Source organism: Elephas maximus, chromosome 25 (genome assembly GCF_024166365.1).
Source record: "Elephas maximus indicus isolate mEleMax1 chromosome 25, mEleMax1 primary haplotype, whole genome shotgun sequence".
Lineage (NCBI taxonomy): Eukaryota > Metazoa > Chordata > Mammalia > Proboscidea > Elephantidae > Elephas > Elephas maximus.
In genome coordinates this window covers 15,665,979-15,683,332 of record NC_064843.1, presented here as the reverse complement: position 1 = coordinate 15,683,332, position 17,354 = coordinate 15,665,979, and the positions used below count along the sequence as shown (strand labels likewise).

The following is a 17,354-nucleotide window of genomic DNA, read 5'->3' as shown; positions in this document are numbered from 1 at the left end:
TCTAACATGCTCCCCAGAGATGTTGTTTTCTGGGGATCACACTTGGGACAGGGGAACCATTGCTGTTATCAGGTGCCATTGAGTCAATTTTCAATTCAGAGCCACCCCATGGGATGGAGTAGAACTGATTCACAGGGTTTTTTTTTTTTTTTGGCTGTAATATTTACGGAAGCAGATCATCAGGTCTTTCTCCCTTGGAGTGGCTGGTAGGTTTGAATCCTCAAACTTTTGGTTAGCTGCCGGGTGCTTTACCGTTGTGCGACCAGGGCTGCTTAGGGAAACCATAGCACTGACCAACCTCTATGTGCTGATGGTCATCAGCATCTACGGATACCTAGAGAATGGAGTAATTTTGAATGATCCAATAGGTTGAGAACAGTTTGCTTCACTTAATTGCCCCATCTGTATTGCAACATGGAGGCAAACTCCAGTTCATGGACCCCCACTTCCGGTGTCAATGTTATTTCCTTACCCTCTTGGCTGAACTCCTATTCCCACGAGTCCTAGATAGGCCTCACTTATTTTTCTCCTTAGTTTATGCTTGATCATTTTGTTTCTAATTTGAGTAATGGTTTTCCAGACTCTCCTTCTTGTTTGCCAGAATTTACATTATCCCAAATATAACTAAATATTTACTAGTGTCATATTTCAAGGAGCTCTGGTGGCCCAAAGGTTAAGCACTTGGCTGATAACCGAAAGGTGGGCAGTTTGAACCTACCAACTGCTCAAAGGGAGAAAAGACCTGGTGAAGATTACAGCCTAGGAAACCCTACAGGGCAGTTCTACCCTGCTATATAGGGTCAAAAAGAATTGGAATTGGCAAACAACAATAACGGCAACAGTGTTATACCACACTTCATTCACTTATTCACTCAACAAATGTTTACTGAGTGTCTACTATGTTCCAGACCCAGACAGACACAGTCACTGCTCTCCCAAAGCTAACAGTCTAGGGGCGGAGGCAAAGAAGAAACAAATAAGATACAAAGAATACAAAAGGTATTAACCGTTTAATGTCTGGTAACCCCACTGGGCTGTGAACTCCCGAAGGGCAGGAGCTAGGTTTTAATCACCCTGTATACCCTGCACCCAAGGTGTGGGTCAGGGAAGTCTCCCTGGTTTACAGCTCTTCAAGGCCACTGGCTGCAGAAGCACATTGATGCTTGTTACTGCCATGTATTCCCTGCCAATCCCCCCATCTTGTACTCTATATTCCAACCAGAGTACTCCCGTCACTCCACCACACCTTTGTACCGGCTGTTCCCAACTTTGCACTCACTGTTCCCATCTCTGCACCTGCTGTTCACACCCCTGTACCCATTGTTCACACCTCTGTGCTCACTGTTCACACCTTTGCACTGCTTTTCACACCTCTGCACCTGCTTTTCACACCTTTACACTCATTTTCACATCTCTGTACCTGCTGTTCATATCTTTGCACTCACTATTCATACCTTTGTGCCTGCTGTTCTCACCTTTGCACCTGCTGTTCACACTTCTGCACCTGCTGTTCACAGCTCTGCATCTGTGTTCACACCTTTGCACCCACTGTTCCCACCTTTACACCCACTGTTCCCACCTTTGCACTTGCTGTTCCCACCTTTGCGCCTGCTGTTCCCACCTTTGCACCTGCTGTTCCCACCTTGGTATCTGCTGTTCCCACCTTTGTGCCTGCTGTTCCCACCTTTGCACCTGCTGTTCCCACCTTTGCACCTGCTGTCCACACGTTTGTGCCTGCTGTTCCCACCTTGGTATCTGCTGTTCACACTGCCCAGAACATGCTCTGCTTAACCTCCTCCACGGTCAAATCTGGGGTCTCCCCTTGAATGTGACCTCCTCCGGGAAGCCTTCCCTGATGTGCCTCTTAAACTTGAGGGCAAGCCAGGTCCTCAGTCCAGGCTCCCCCATGCCTCCCTCCCCCTTCCCCCAGCTCTTACCATACTCAGCACCCCACCCCCTCAATCCCGCACTGGCCTCTGGGCTCCAGGATGGCAATGGCCATGTCACTCTTGCCCTCTGTGCGTAGCTCAGTGCTGGGCACACAGTAGTTGCTCAATAAATATTTGACAGATGTCTGGCCAGGCCCCTCCCCAGTCTGTGCCTTTGTGAGTAGGAACCATATCCCTTGCTTGAAAGCCCAGAGAGAAGAAGAGGTGGCAAGCCCACCTACCAGGCCCTTCAGGAAGCCCCCAAGGGACTGCCGCCTCTTCTCAGGTCTCTTCTGGGGTTTGTCCCCGTTCTGCAGAGAGTTCATCTCCACCACAGACTGCTCTGCACACGGGGCCGGTTCTTTGGCTTCTTGCTTGCGGCTTTTCTGCTTCTCCATCTCGGCTGGTGACTTCTTGTCCTTCGAGGAGCCCTCTTTCCCCTTCTGGACTACTGTGGTCAGCTCTGGCTCCAGTGGTGTGGTGGCCTTCTCTGCAGAGTCTGATGTCTATAGCAATTTTAAACAAAGTACATTTTTAGTGGCTGCAAGTCAACTCTTGGTAGGAGGTGAATAACTGTGTTAAAAGAGATGTTCAAATGTTGGATGGTGTCGGTGTTTTCATGAGTTCTTGGGGAAATAAAAAAAAAAAAAGAAATTTGCAAACACTTCTCATGATGCAAGATCCTGGTAGGGGACATTTATTTATTTACTTAATAATTAATGAATTTCAGGCTTTCCCAGCAAGCACTCTTTCCCCCTTCTTCTGGTACTAGAACTTGGATTACCTTGGGGAACCATCCTTCTCGATCATCTACTCCATGTGGTCTAGGCAAACAAATTCCACTCCAGGACAAGGGTATGTGACTCAATTTGGCCAATCAGAGCACTGTCAGCTCTGTGATCGGGTCAGGATGGCCAAATGTAGATAAAAACTGAGCTAATTTCAGAACTTGGCAAAAATAACCAAGAGAGAGAAGCTTGCTCCCTTTCCACTTGGATTTGAAGCTGTGTAGATGTAAGCCTGGAGCTTCAGGAGCAACTGTGGCTTCCAGGGAAAATCTACCTGAAAATGAAGCCAATGCAGAAGAAAGCAGAGTTGAGAGAGAGGGGGAAGGAGGTAGAGGGAAAGGGAGGGAAACAGAGTGAGAGAGACATCAGGGACTGATGACATTGTGTGTGCTCCTGGATTAATCTCTTCCTGAAGCCGTTTTGTGCTTAAGCCAGCTTTGAGAGGGTTCCCCTCACTTGCAACCAAATGTGACTCTTCTTAGGGATGCCTATTCTTTTCTTCATGATTACATTTATCTTAATTTTTGCTGTCAAACGATCCTTTCACTCCATGAAATAATGATAAAAGAACACGACTGTCTCATTATTGGTTTTGAATGCATATCCTCCCATGCCAAAATGAAACATTTCTAATTCTACTTGGCTCCCACAGCTTGAAGGGATGAGGCTGTAAAATTCAAAATTCTGGAAAATGCTAGGTAAATTACAGGTTAAAGAAATCTGTCAGGAGTAGAAACCCTTTCCCCATAATTTACATAAACTCAAATGTCTGTGGGGCTAGAGAGATGGTGTAAAAAAAAAGAGGAGCCTAAGAGTAAGAATTATCGCAGAGTTCTTATTTCTCCAGTTGTAAAAGAAACATAGCTCTGAAGGAATGCTTCTCTAGTATAAGATAAACACCAGTGCAAGCAACACTGGCTTTGATGTTGGGGAGACAATTTGGAGTAGTGGCGACTGTGGCAAACTGCATGTGACATGCCCTATCTAAAGTGGCAATGGTGTTCAGACCCAGCTGAGAGATCCCACATGGAATGCAGCCTGTTAAATCTTCTGGGGTTTTTTTTTTTTCCAAACAGGAATTTGAATTTTAAAAAATGCAAAACATCTCAATTTTTAAAAATTGACTTGAAATGTTTTAAAGCCCTGTTCAGGACAAACCACCACCACAAAGTCCACCTATGGGCCACATTCAACCACCAGACACAGGTTTACAGCCTCTGACTCACAGGGTTATGTGCTGTCCCCAGCTCAAAAAGCTCTAGGACGAAGCTGCAATTTTGATCGAAAAGGTCAGAACTGTCATTTCGCGCCAGTGACTCAACCACACCCCTTAGAAATAAGAAATAACGGACAAAGCTCCCAGCCCAGAAGGCTCCCCAGGTGGCAACTCCCGAGAAGGCAGACATCCTGGAAGAAATAAGCATCGGACGTCCCGTGCACCTGGAAGCACTTCTGTAACTGCATGTCCTGAATATTTCTGTCAGAGCCTGGCTGCCAAAGTGAGAGCAAAAGCTAAGATACAGCCATCCCAGAACCTCAGACAGCCCAGAGCAGATACTCGCTCGGGGCGAGACAGAAAATCCCACCACGGTGCTCTTCAGAGAAACAGAAACCAGCGGTCCCTGTTCAGACACCTCGTTAGCTGTTTTTGTTGCAGAGAACATTTTAAGGCACAGTGAGCAGCTAGGAACTCAGTGTCTGGAGCCTGAGGGACCTGGCTTGATCCGAGCTCTGTCGCAATCTTGCTGTGACCAGGAAGAAATGGCTTGACCTCTCAGTTTCCTCCTCTGAATAGAGTAATAATAGAAATTACAGCTCATAGGGTGGTAGTGAGGATTAAACGAGTGAATAATGCAAAATCTGCTTAGCACTGTGTCTGGCCCCTATGAAGTGCCATCCACAGGGTGACCAAGAGTCTTGGTTTGTCTGGGAATGACGGGGTTCCCTGGAAGTTAGACTTTCAGTTTTAAAAGTAGATAAATCGCAGGCCAACTGGGATGAGTTGGTGACCATAGCTTGTATTGCTCTTTTAAGAAAGACTGTACCAGTCCCTGTGTGGTGGAAACGGTTAATGAGCTCAGCTGCTAACCAAATGGTGGGGGGTTCGAGTCCACTCAGAGGCACCTCGGAAGAAAGGGCTAGTGATCTACTTCTGAGAAACCAGCTATTGAAAATGCTATGAAGCACAGCCCTATTGACACCATGAGTCGCAGCTGACTCGATGGAAATCTGTCCTGATTATGTGGATCTGAAAGGAGCCCTGGTGGCACAGTGGTTAAAGCACTCGGCTACTAACCAAAAGGTCGGTGGTGTGAACTCACCAGTGGCTCCAGGGTAGAAAGTCACGGCAGTCTGCTTCTGTAAAGATTGCAGCCTTGGAACCCTATGGGGCAGTTCTCCTTTGTCCTATAGCATTGCTATGAATCAGAATCAACTCGTTGGCAATAGGTTTGCTCTTTTGGTTTTTATGTGGGTCCGAGTCCCAGCTTTATTTCTGCATCCTCAGCCTTCATCACAGTGCCTGGTACAGAGGAGGTACTCGGTAACCACTTGCTGAATGTTACATGACGGAGTTCTCCTGGGTCTCTTCTACCTCTCCCCACGCTGCTCCTTCTGCTCCAGCCACAGGGCCCCCTTCTGTTCCTGAACAAGCTTATTTCAGCACTAGGACTTCGTGTTTGCTGTTCTTTCTGCCTGCTGTGCTCCCAGAGCCTCAGAGAGCAGCTGCTTCTCTTCCACCAAGTCTCAGTTCAAATGTTACCCTGTGGAGATACAGTCCCTGTCTATCCTGTCTAAAGAAGCCTAACCTCCTCTCTTGGGTAACTGTGCTGTATTCTCTTTCTAGCATTCGTCACATGTGCGGTCATCCTGGGGATTTCCATGCTCGCTTGAGACTGGACAGTCTGTCTCCTTCCCATGGAAGGTGGGCTCCAGAGAACGACACCCTTCTCTGCTTCTTCCGCTGCCTTGTCCCAAATACCCAGGGTGGCAGACACATAGTGGGTCTCAATCAAAATGTGCCGAATGGCCAAACCAAAAAACCAAACCCACTGCCATCGATTCCGATTCATAGTGACCCTATAGGACAGAGTAGAACTGCCCCATAGAGTTTCCAAGGAGTGCTTGGTGGATTTGAACTGCCGACCTCTTGGTTAGCAGCTGTAGCGCTTAACCACTACACCACCAGGGTTTCCGCTGAATGGCCAGCAACCAATTATTGTAGAAATACGAATACTATAAATTATTTAGAATCATCAGCTGCCATTTTTGAGTGTGCGATATGAGTAATATTACCCATTGCCGTCGAGTCGATTCTGACTCATAGCGACCCCATAGGACAGAGTAGAACTGCCCCATATGGTTTCCAAAGAGTGGCTGGTAAATTTGAAGTGCTGACCCTTGGTTAACAGCCAAATACTTTAACCACTGCACCACCAGGGCTGTGACATAAAGAACATTAAGCGAAAAAACCAAACCCATTGCTGTTGAGTTGATTCCGACTCATAGAGACCCTAAAGGACAGGGTAGAACTGCCCAGAGTTTCCAAGGAGTGCCAGGTGGATTCGAACTGCCGACCTTTTGGTTAGCAGCTGTAGCTCTTAACCACTGCACCACCAGGGTCAGGATAATAATTTCCTACTGGAAGTACAACAATAGCAAAAGTAACAAAACCATAGCAACGAGCCCTCTGTACCAGGCATGTGCCACCTAATCATGACAAGTCGGCCAGGCAGTACTGTGACTAGCTCCATTATACAGATGAGGACACTGAGGCACTGAGAGGTTTGGTGATTGGCTTCAAGTCATGCAGATACACAATGGCTAAGCCAAGATTCAATCCCAGGCAATTTGAGTCTACAACTCATGTTCTTAGTCACTTCACCATACAGCCAAAATTGAGAAGAATATTTAAGGACATTTTCATGAAGGTATATTTTTCAGCTAAAAAAAAAAAAAAGAACAGATTATAAAATAGGGTGCTGAGCATGACTTCATAAAGAAAGCACAATACAGTTATATAAATCTAATAGCTACATTTCCTTAGAAGAGAGAAAACACTATAAACAAATCACAGGACCCTGAGTCTTTCACTCATCGATTCAAGAAATGGCTCCTACTGTATGCCAGGCACCCTCAATGTGATAGAAAAATACAAGAGGCTCCCTGGTCCATGACACCCCAGTCAGGGTAGGAGAGATTGACAGCTAACCAACCAGTGAATCTTTACAATTGGTGACAAGTGCCATGAAGTAAGAGAACAAGACCCAGTGGTGACAGGCGAGCATGGAAGGTCTCTCTGAGGAGGTGATGTTCGTGCCAAGACTTGAACAAGGGAAGGGAATGTCCATGGAGAGAAGAGGGAAGGGCATACGTGAAAGTGTTGCAATCAGAAATAGCTGAGGAGCCCTAGCTTGTTCATGCTTCTATCTGCAGAGTGCAGTATAGTGCCTGGTTTTATACAGTAGGTGCTTAATCTGGATTTTTTAAATGAGTTGGCTGTGGCTGAGAACTGCCTTGAAAACAAGGCTGGGAATTAAGGAGAACATGCCAGCTACCCCCACCACCAAACCGAGGTCACAGATCACTTACTTGGTAGTTCGAATCTTTCCCATTTATTTCTTCTGAATGGGTGTTCCCTCCTTCCCTTTTCACTGACTAAAATAACAAACAGACAATGGCCTTTCAGCTATAACAAGCATGGCAACACGGAGAATGCAAGGGAAGTTCTGAAATGGGTGGCCTCAGACATTTAGTATTGAGATTTGGGGTCAAAACAAACAGAAGACAGAGCAGGACATGTATTACTTATGAGATGTACGAATTTCCACGTGATCTGTAACCAAAGTCTGGTTACATTCAAGTCTTGTTCTCCAAAAACAACAACAAAAAAAAGTCATAAACTTAACAGTACTAAACTCAATTAGTATGATGAGAATTCTAATGTTGGAATAAAGAGGTGGTTGAACGTATCGAATGGATGAATAAATGAATGAACAAATGGGTCCATGAACAAATGAACCCTTAGTGGCCCTCCACTGGTAATATTTAGGTTTTGAGTGTTTTTCCTTGAGGCATTCTCCCCACCCCCGTAGTGAGATGGGTTATGTCAAACAATCCATTTTCCATCCTTTAGCGCCCCCCCCGCCCCATGGCCAGTGGCATGCATGACACGGCTGAATGGGGTTGAATTCACAGCTTTGGCCCCGTAAACTGAGCACTGGCTCCATAATGCTCCAAACTATTGGCCCTCAAAGTCTTGGTTCCAGGTCAGCAGCATCAGCATCACCAGGAACTTGTCAGAAATGGAAATTCCCGAGACCCACTCCAGATACACAGAATCAGAAACTCCGCAGGTGGGCCCAGCAATCTGTTTTAAAAAGCCTTGCAGGTGATTCTGATGCATGCTGGAGTTTGAGCCTCACAGCTCTAAGCTCACAGAACACAGACAAATTCAGATCCATACAGGAATCTGTAGTTTTAACTGTGTGCTTAGTAAAGCCCTATGCTTGATGGGAGCCCTGGTGGTGCAGTGGTTAAGAGCTTGGCTGCTAACCAAAAAGTTGGCAGTTGGAATTCACCAGCAGATCCTTGGAAACCCTATGGGGCAGTTCTACTCTGTCCTGTAGGGTCACTATGAGTCAGAATCGACTCAACAGCAATGGGTTTGGTTTTAGTTTTATGCTTGATGCTTGGAAAAATACCCAAGAAATCTGGAAACAACTTTCTTAGTTCTCATCAATAATATCGACTCAGGTTTAATCCCTGCAGACCTGCACATGTACTTGCTCATTGCTTACTGTCTCCTCTGCCCTGCTCTGAGGGAGTGTAGGGATCAGGGGTTAAGCGATGTGGGGCTGGGAGAAAGATTCCAGATTCTTCCGCCGTTCTTATCTTCCTTCCTCCCTCCCTCCCTCTCTTCCTTCCTGTGTTCCCTCCTTTCTTTCTCCCTCCTTCTCTCCCTCCCTTTCCTCCTTGCAAAGCCCTTGTTCAGAGACAAACAAGGATAATTCATGTTGGGTCTTGTTATTTAAAGGACCATAACCACAAAAGCTTATTTTCCAGTTGTCAAAAATAGCAGAGTTACTGTTTAAAGAGGCTGAAGTTCTTTTAGAGACTATTTAATACTTTAAAGAATGGTTTTTGAAGGCTATTAAGTATTTTCAGAGATCTTGCAGTGTGATACTGAGCAATTTTCTTTAGGGAGTTGATTTTTATTCATGAGAGCCAAAGGTGAACTGTCTTGGGGTATTCCTGTAGAGTTTTGAGAGGGGATCTTGTTGTGGCATCCATGCTTGTCATGGTAATGAAGTCACTTCTATTTCTTTCATGTGTCACCCATTTCTAAGGCTTGATACTCTGAGAAGGTTGAACCACCTTCAACATACATTATTGTGTGCCATCAAGTTGATTCTGACTCTTAGCGACCCCATGTGACCAAGTAGAACTGCCCCATAGGGTTTTCGCAGATTGCCAGGTCTTTTCTCCGGTGGAGCCACTGGGGGGTTTGAACCACTGACCTTTCAGTTAGCAGCCACGCTCGCTTAACCATAGTGCCACCAGGGTTCCTTCTCTAAAACCTACCACTTAGATATTGAAAATTCTAGTAGAAATGTTAGGTGGTCAGTTCACACTTCTTTGAAAGTAATGCAAATGCATTTATTTGATGTTATCTTCTCATTCCGCCCCAGTTGAGATTTAAAAGAACTGGAATGAAATTTTAATATAGTGTGAGCGTGCCAGCAAACTTACTAGAGCAACCTCATTACAACAAACCTAAGGAAGTCGATCTACTGGGAATTTCCAGGATAACCAAAAGCTATGAGTCCAAGTTTTACGTTTTACCAAGATCCTTACTTGAAATGGAATTGGACTATTAAGACAAAATTATGCAGCCAAGGTAAATCTCATTTTAGTGACAAGTCTATTCAGAAAACCTGGGTCTATGATTTATGGAAACCAGGCATTCATTTTCCTCTCTTTTTGTCTTCCTGTAAGTTCAGAGAAGTGTAATAGCCCAATACATAAAAGCGACGTTTCCACCAAAAACATGACTGAGGGGATCCCAAGCATGGAGCTTGTGGCTGGTCCACCTCCACGGCTCGTGTTCTCAGAGAGAACTGGTGGCCAGAAGCCCAGGAAGCAGCAAAGGCACAGAAGTAAAAGGACGGGCTTTAGGACCAACAGGTTTGCCACCTATCAGTTCTGGGGTCTTGGGACCTTGGGCAAATCGTCTAAACACTCTAAGCTTCCTTTCCATGGCCTACACAGTGGGGCAGTGACAGTACTGATCTCAGAGGGCTTTTATATTCATAAATGAGAAAGACATGCAATATGCTCAGCACAGAGCTGGCCATGTCAGAAACCTGAATTAAATAAGCGGTAGCAATTATTTTTATTAGAGTCCCTCAGTGGTCCCTATGGTTAGCACACTCAGCTGCCAACCAGAAGGTTGGAGGTTCGAGTCCACCCAGAGACGCCATGGAAGGAAGGCCTGGTGATCTACTTCTAAAAAATTCACCGATTGAAAACCGTACGGAGCACAGCTCTGCTCTGACATACTTGAGCACATCGTGTGTTGCGACTCAGTGGCAACTGGTTTGGTTTGGTTTATTATTGTCATTACTACTAATAGCTAAGGAGAGCCAAATGACTAGAGAATCCTCTTTAAAGGTAGCAAGGAATGCAAGGTATCGGTGGAGACAGGAATTGCCCAAATAAATGCTTCCTTTTTTTTTTAAATTGTACTTTAGATGAAGGCTTACAGAACAAACCAGCTTCTCATTAAACAGTACACAGATTGTTTATGACATTGATTAGCATGTCAACACTCTCCCTTCTCAGCCTTGGGTTCCCTATTAAATGCTTCTTTAGGAAGCTTTTCCTTACAGAGTAAATCAGTATTGATATTTTAAGTGTCAGGGAAGAATGCAAGATCAAGACCTTTGGCTAGAAGACTTCTGTTTTTTTATTTTATAAATACCATTACAAACCACCCTCTTTTTCCCTCCAGATAGTAAATTTCAAAGGTCTTACTAGACTTACTGGATTGAATGTAATAAAAAAACACTATACTTCCGTGGCTGTCTTCTCATGTGGGCCTTTGGTTTGCTCAACATTAAGGCTGTCAGTCTTTCTCTAAGCCTGAGAAAGTTCTTCCAGCAAACGGTATCTTATAAAACTAATGGTCCAAAGAAAAAGTAAAAGACACTGGGAGGGTTGAATGAAACGAAGTATGTGCAAATAGTTTGGAGGAGGAAAGCACTTTTCAAGTGCAAGGTGTTAACAACCTTGGCAGATTCTAAATCTGCATCATATACTTCTATCTACCACCTTTAAGGTTCACCTGCCTACCTGGTTTGTGAGTACATGAATACAGTAATCTACCTACTCACTTTTTAAAAATACACCAGCACTTCAAACATCCAATTTTCTGACATACAGTTGAATTGATACATACGAAGATCTTTTTCTGTTTAGGGCGTGGCAGATGTCTTAGATATTCTTTGTGATTATTTTAAATTCCTGTAGGTGCCCATAGGGTTTTTGTGAAGTGGTACATCTATCTGTGTAGAAGACAAAGCTAGGACTTACAAGACTCTTTTTTGCCCCCCCCCGAAATTGTAGCTATTTTTAAAAATGATATTGTTTTTATTTTTATAAGAGGTTAATTTCTGGAAAGAAAAGGTCTCTTTAGGAATGGACTGGGCAATGCATTTTATTAGTTACTTCAATGAAAAATATTCAGCCAAGTACAGTAAAACCTGTGAAAGCCAGAACCGGTGTGAGGTAGAAAACTGGCAAGGAAGGAAAACGCAAATATTTTCCACAAAAATGAGCAAGAGAAAAGTGGTCAGGCTGTACCCTGCCAAAGGCGGAAAACTTGCGAGACCCAGAAAAACAAGGCAGTTCCGTCGAGTTCTGGCTCTCATAGGTTTCACTGTAGTTCTTTTGCCATCAGATGGTAAAATGAGTTATCTGAAAGGACCTTGAGGGAGAGCAAAGGATACCAGAACCAAACCAAACCCATTGCCGTCTAGTCAATTCCAACTCATAGCGACCCTATAGGATGGTACAGAACTCCCCCACAGGGTTTCCTAGGCAGTAAACTTTACAGAAGCAGACTGCTGCATCTCTCTCCTGAGGAGTGGCTGGTAGGTTCGAACCACCAACCTTTGGGTTAGCGGCCAAGTGCTTAACCACCGTACGTCCAGGCCCTCTTTGGCAAAGGGTAGAAGTTGGAAAAATTAATGATTTGATTAACGGAGAAAGTGAATACAAAATAGAGGTGACACATTTGAAACTGAGTTTCCTCTTCTACAAAATCAATTGTTTAAAAAAAAAAAAAAACATTATTTTGCTAATAAGATCTAAAATCAGTTCAAAGCATTCACTTATATGGCTCAAATAACCCCGCAGTGATGGTCCAGATGCTGTCTAGATTTTCAAGCCGTTAGATAGTAGTGGAGCAGTTTTTTTTTTCCCCCTGCATAAACCCAAAGAGTTTAAATCAGCTCAAAAGCCATGAAAATGTTACCAAAAAGCATTTCCTGAAAAGAACCACTGGAGTTGACTTCCAAGAATCTATGCTAGGGAGATATTAACAGACATGCATAAAAGTGGGTATACAGGCCATTTCAAAGCAGGCTAGTGAAGCAGTTGAGATAATGCCTGTAAGGCACAGAGCACGTGCTCCCTGAAGGCTAGGACAAAGTTAAAAAGCAAACCTCTCTTTTCCGCCTTAGGCTTATTCTGTTTATGCTCATTGTTGTATCTGTAGTGCCTGGAATTTAAACCCACCACAAAAAATCAAGCCCATCGCCAGAGTCGGTTCTGACTCCGCAACTCGATAGGATAGAGTAGAACTGCCCCGTTGGGTTTCCTAGGCTGTAATCTCTATGGAAGCAGACTGGCACATCTTTCTCCCGCAGAGCACCTGGTGGGTTCAAACTGCCAACGTTTTGGTTAGCAGCTGAGCGCTTACCCATGGCACCGCCAGAGCTTCTCACACCTGGAATTTAGTGGCTACTCAATAATTATTTGTTGGAAAAGTGAATGAATGAATTACGAAAAGTTGCAAGCAACCCAAATGTCCGGCAACAGGGCAATAGTTAAGCAGATGGATCCAAAGACGTTATTATAAACAATGAGGTTGTTCTGTACCAGGGGTTGCAAACTCAAATATCCATGGGGACCAGGCCAGTAACATAAATGAGGGAGCCAGGCTGGGTATGACAATAGGGAGTGGTGGGGAGTGTGTTAAACTGGAAAGCCCAGGTCTTCTGTGTATTCGAATTAATTACAACAGCACTGTAATATTCTAGTGAAAACAAAACAGAATAAAAGACAAGGATAATTAAGATATCTGGAATCTTCAGGGGAAATTCTATCATCGAAGTTTTGGAGCAACGTTTAAACACCGAAAAGGAAGAATAATGTTAGGTTCCCAGGTCTTGCCTTTGTCATGGGCAATAGGTAACAATAAAAATGGAAATGATCAGATCTGGTGATTCGAATGCATCGAGGATTTTGAAAACTGTGTCTTCTCCCACCTCTATCCCTATCCTATGGACCATCAATTCCAAAGGACTCTTCTATTTCCACTTTGCTACCCAAACAATTCAGTCTTTCCCAGTTTCTACTGCTAGGAAATCTCCCCCAAGGATGTGTAACGAAAAGCTTGGGGGGATGAATTTCAGTAACATGGGACCTCATTCGAATGTAAGGATTTGTCACGTGTGGGTGCAGGGCGTGGTTTAGAGGTTTTTTTCATGCTTTATTTGAAGTTTCTGGCTATTTCCTCCTCTTTCAAATGAAGAAAGCTTCATGTTGATTTTTGGAAGACAACGTCATTCTATCTTTTTTTTTTTTCCCCTGTATTTCTCAACTGCACTCAGAAACAGGAAAGTTGGATCACCCTCAATATCATGGCAAGCTATTTGGGGATCCCATTTGTCATTCAGATGAGTTGCCAGAAACAGGCCAAACATTCTTTTCTTTCCTGACATTGTGTAAAAATTGGTTTAAAAGCCACGAATTCTGATAGCCATTCTCAGCTCCGCATTGCAGAGCAAATGACCAGCAATTCAGGTGGTGTTCTAGCTGCATGAACTGCCCACTCTTACTCTACACTTCTTATTCCATGAGAATCTAACAAGAAAAGAAAATGATTCCGGTCAACAATTCCTAATAGTGATTTCTAATAGGCCTCAACTCCCACTGGCAAGGATTTTGTTTGTTTGGTTTGGTTTGGTGGACAAGAAAGAATCTGCGAACAGGGTGAGCCTGCGAAATTCAAGAGTTGCTTTCTCAAAGGATTAAACCTCCAAATACTCTTGAAAATAAAAGCACGCTATAATGAAATTCTTATTTTTCATTAAAAGGGAATTAAACCAATGACCTCATACATGTTTCTCTTTTTCTGTCCCTCCAACTGATCTGAGTTTGCTATGTTATATTATTGAAGTTCCTGACTCTTTAGATACTTAATGTACATGACTCTTAATTTAAAACAAAACAAAACAAAACCCAAATCAGACCTATTACCGTTGAGTTGATTCCGACTCATAGTGACCCTACAGAACAGAGTAGAACTGCCCATAGAGTTTACAGAGGAAACCCTGGTGATGTAGTGTTAAGAGCTATGGGTGCTAACCAAAAGGTCAGCAGTTTGAATCCACCAGGCACTCCTTGGAAACTCTATGGGGCAGTTCTACCCTATCCTCTAGGAACTGACTTGACGGCAATGGGTTTGGTTTTGGGTTTTAATCTTTACGGAAGCTGACTGCCATGTCTTTCTCCTGTGGAGTGGCTGGTGAGTTTGAACTGCCAGTTTTTCGGCTAACACTCCAGCGCTTAACGCTCCACACCACCAGGACTCCTTCTTTCTACTTTACACAAATTAAAAGCAAGGCCATTTCACCAGCTAAGCTATACCTATTCACTATTAGAAAACTATTTTGTCATTTTTCTTATTTGAATTATCTACAAGTCTGCTTTGCCCAAATCTTCGCCTCTCACAGATCACCTTCAAAATTGTTGCCACGTTAGCATGTAACTTGAACTATTGATGAGTTTTTAATCCCTGAGAAAATTACCCCATGTACTTTATATAAATAATTGTATTTTCAAAGGAAGCTTCATGTCATTAACATAATAAGAAAAACAGTATCATTGGCCATAAACAAAAGGAAACTTTAAAAATAAGTAAGATATTAACTTCTAGGGGATGCTGTGGTCTGCCAAAAGTCTTGAGCCAACGTCAGCTCCTTGTTAAAGAGGGGGATTAGCCGGGGTTAAAGAAGGCTTAAAGACTATTGGCAATCAAGTAAGGCTTTCTCTGTGACTGAATCAGAGGATGGAGAGGAATTATCCCATATACACCGCCCACAATTACGTCTCCTGCCACCTGTGGCGTATGTCCTCTGTTCAGGGAAGCCCTGAGCTATGTATTTCAGTTTTGCAAAACTGAAGGCAGGTGGCTTACCATTTGCCTGAAAAATGCCATCAGGGTGGTTCTTGGTGGTTTGCTGTCTTCTGTTTTGGGTTTTACTTCTGCAGGTTCAGGTGTCGCATCTCCATCCTCGTTGAGATCCACTGTTTGTAAGGCCGAGTCTACCTCCTTGGACTTTGTAATCTCTACTGGGGATTCACACACCACCTGGATCTATTTTGCCAGGTAATAAGACAGTGAAGAAAACAGCACTCTTCTGGAAGACGTTTTATAGAGTGGGGTCCTGGTTGTCCCCTTGTCCACAGGGTCACTGTGGGTTGGAATCTACAGCCATTTCTACGCAAGCACATTTGTGAGCAGTAACATTCACTTCAGCTAAAGTGCTCCCAAACAGCTGGATTTCCAACAACCGACTTGGAAGTGCTCCCAAACAGCTGGATTTCCAACAACTGACTTGGAAGTGGCAAAATTTCTTCCCCATGAAGGTACCAAGCTTAGATAAGAGGTCCCAGCATTTTGGGGCAAATTCACTCCAAGGAGGTCCCACCATTTTGGGGAGACTTCCCTCCACAGCATACCCAGTACTTCTTACATTCCAGTAGGCCCACCTCTTTGGGCTGCCACAAAGGTGAAGTACACCTGGCCCATGTGGAGCCTGCGAATAGCCGTTTCACTAGGAGTCCAACCTCAGAGAGTGACCAGGATACCTTCCATTCCTAGCCTCCTTCCCCTGAAACTGTGGAGAAGCTGCTCCTTTTGTAGAAAGGACAGTGTAAAAGTCACTCAATTAGCAGACTTGACTTCCTCATTAATTAACTGATCCCAACTCCCACCCCAGACCCGTCATTCCCAATTATTACTTAACCGAAGTTTAGGCTTTAGGAAGAAAAATGAACCTGGCAAAGAAAACAATGGCTAAATTGTTTCCTGCCTAGTGAGCTTCCGAAAATCTGTTGCTGTTGAGTTGATTCCGACTCATAGTGACCCTACAGGACAGAGTAGAACTACCCCACAGGGTTTCCAAGGTTGTAATTTTTACAGAAGCAGACTGCCATATCTTTTTCCCACAGAGCGGCTGGTGGGTTCAAATTGCCAATCTTTCAGTTAGCAGTTGAGTGTTTAACCACTGCACCACCAGTGCTCCTTCCTAGTGAGCTCACTACCTATTACAGTGGCTATGAGGGAGAAACGGTAGCCAGCGTGGGGGTTAGATGGAAAGTCCCATTTACCCCAAGTCTGATTCCAAGCCAGGTGTCTTTGCACTCCCTCCCTCTACTTGTCCTGTGCCCAGTCACATCTGGGATGGTTTCTGCACTTGCCTTTGTCTCTGGAACAGGACAGAATTAATTGACCTGAAGAGGAGTTTACATTTTGTTGTTGTTGCTATTTCCTCAGGCAGAGGTCAGCAAACTACTGCACCTGGCCAAATCCAGCCCCCTGCCTCTGTCTAAGAATGGTTTTTACACTTTTAATGAGTTTAAAAGCAAACAAACAAAATCCAAGAAGATGAAGAATACTCAACAGAGACTTTATGTGGCCTGCAAAGCCCTTTACCACCTGGCCCTTTACAGAAGGAGTTTGCCAGCCCCTGCTTCAGAGGAAAGCACTACATAGCCAAAGGCATCCTTCCATTTGCCTTTGCTGGTGCCAGACCCCCAGCTTCCTTGGAGCCTTGCTTTTACTGTTAGGGGCAAGAAAAGAGCCTTAGTTAGGACCTTAGCTATTTCCCAAAACGGTAGGTTTATGGAAAACAATCTTCCCTTCCTTAGTAAAGAATATACCACTGGCTTGCAAATGCACCAAGTATCCTGAATTGGGAAGACTCTTTAATCTCTGTATTGTCACCTGAAGCAGAGATGAGGCCATCAAGAAATCAGCACCCAGGAACACCCCCAAAATACGACAATTATAGTCAGCGATCTCTCTTCCCCTTACTGCTCTTTAAGACATTGACAGGGCTTCTAGAATTTTCCACTTGTAAATAAAGATCTAGGTTGGGGAGTCACAAACTCAAAGGTCCCCAGGGGGCAAGACAGATAATATCAGCATGGACTGACCAAATGTAAAAAGGAGCGGTGGGGATTATGGGGAACAAAAGTCAAGTTGCCCCATCTAAAGGCATTACAAGAATAAAAACCCTGGACTGGCCAAACAACACATATTTGTGAGTGGGCTTCTGCTGCTGGG

At 44.2% G+C, this 17,354-nt stretch overlaps 1 protein-coding gene across 3 annotated transcripts in view; it reads right to left on the bottom strand.

Annotated features, from left to right (window-relative positions):
* Positions 1-17,354, bottom strand: part of BCAS1 (brain enriched myelin associated protein 1) — a 115,469-nt gene that overhangs the window by 8,127 nt on the left and 89,988 nt on the right. For 2 of the 3 annotated variants that reach the window (XM_049869836.1, XM_049869838.1), the window contains 3 exons: positions 15,201-15,380; positions 7,307-7,372; positions 2,171-2,434 (listed from right to left, as the gene is read on the bottom strand). In XM_049869836.1, the coding sequence (XP_049725793.1) occupies positions 2,171-2,434; positions 7,307-7,372; positions 15,201-15,380 (510 nt within the window). The remainder of the gene's footprint in view (positions 1-2,170; positions 2,435-7,306; positions 7,373-15,200; positions 15,381-17,354) is intronic. The other variant, XM_049869839.1, reaches the window with a different exon arrangement.